The sequence below is a fragment of the Galeopterus variegatus genome, unplaced genomic scaffold, assembly GCF_000696425.1.
Source record: "Galeopterus variegatus unplaced genomic scaffold, G_variegatus-3.0.2 Scaffold3077, whole genome shotgun sequence".
Taxonomy (NCBI): Eukaryota; Metazoa; Chordata; class Mammalia; order Dermoptera; family Cynocephalidae; genus Galeopterus; species Galeopterus variegatus.
Window position 1 is genome coordinate 60786 of NW_007729188.1, and position 978 is coordinate 61763.

Genomic DNA, 978 nt, shown 5'->3' on the forward strand with positions numbered 1-978 from the left:
AGTTCTGGAACACAAAAGCTGAAGAGTCTCGAGCTCTGATGTCCACGGACCGGAGAGAAAAGTGTATCCCAGCTCCAGCAGATAGACAGAGAGAGCTTCACCTCTTTCCTCTGTCTTTTGTTCTCTCTGGACCCCCAGTGGATTGGATGGATCCCACCCACACTGAGGGTGGTTCTTTCCCACCCAGGCCATTCAGACTCTCATACTAATCTCTGCGGGAAACACCCTCATGGACACACCTGAAAAGACTGCTTTACCAGGTTTCTCAGCATTCCTTCATCTAACCAAGTTGACACCTAGAATTAACCTTCACACATCCTAAAAGTGCTTTTCAGAATGCTCTCTATTTCCTCTGTGATTAGGCAACATCTAGTTCAATGCTTTGGACCAAATCAAAGAATAAGGGGGCAGTTACCAGTAGAGTCTATGATATGGGAGTCACAGAGCTGAGCCAAAATAATAATGTAAAGAACCAGTGCACCAAGAGATAGCATACACATCATTGGAAGGGAAGAGAAGCCCCAAAATAATCAGGGAAGCCAAGCAAATATGAACTGCAAACCAAAAAAAAAAAAAATGTAGAAGAGATCTGTGGTGGTCAGAGGCAAGCTGAAGTTGAGTTGTAGCCTGGTTCAGGGACTAATTTCACCTTTAGGGTCTGTTAGCCCATTATGGTGTTTCTCATATATGTGGCTTGGCACACTAAAAGGGTATTTTGGGGGAACCTGGCCATAGTAGACTGGGAAAGTGGAGTTGGTCCATGCTTGTGGCTTATTAATGGTTTCCATTGTTCTCCCCATTTAGGGCTGCAAAGTTGTTGGAGCAGCAGGATCTGATGAAAAGGTTGCCTACCTTAAAAAGATTGGATTTGATGTTGCCTTTAACTACAAGACAGTAGCGTCTTTGGAAGAAACTTTGAAAAAAGCCTCTCCTGATGGTTATGATTGTTATTTTGATAATGTAAGTACAAACTTGACT

At 43.4% G+C, this 978-nt stretch overlaps 1 protein-coding gene across 1 annotated transcript in view; it reads left to right on the forward strand.

The window, feature by feature from the left end:
* Positions 1 to 978, forward strand: part of PTGR1 (prostaglandin reductase 1) — a 39497-nt gene that overhangs the window by 20304 nt on the left and 18215 nt on the right. Inside the window, exon 7 of the mRNA XM_008583904.1 lies at positions 805 to 960. Coding sequence (XP_008582126.1) covers positions 805 to 960 — 156 coding nt within the window. The remainder of the gene's footprint in view (positions 1 to 804; positions 961 to 978) is intronic.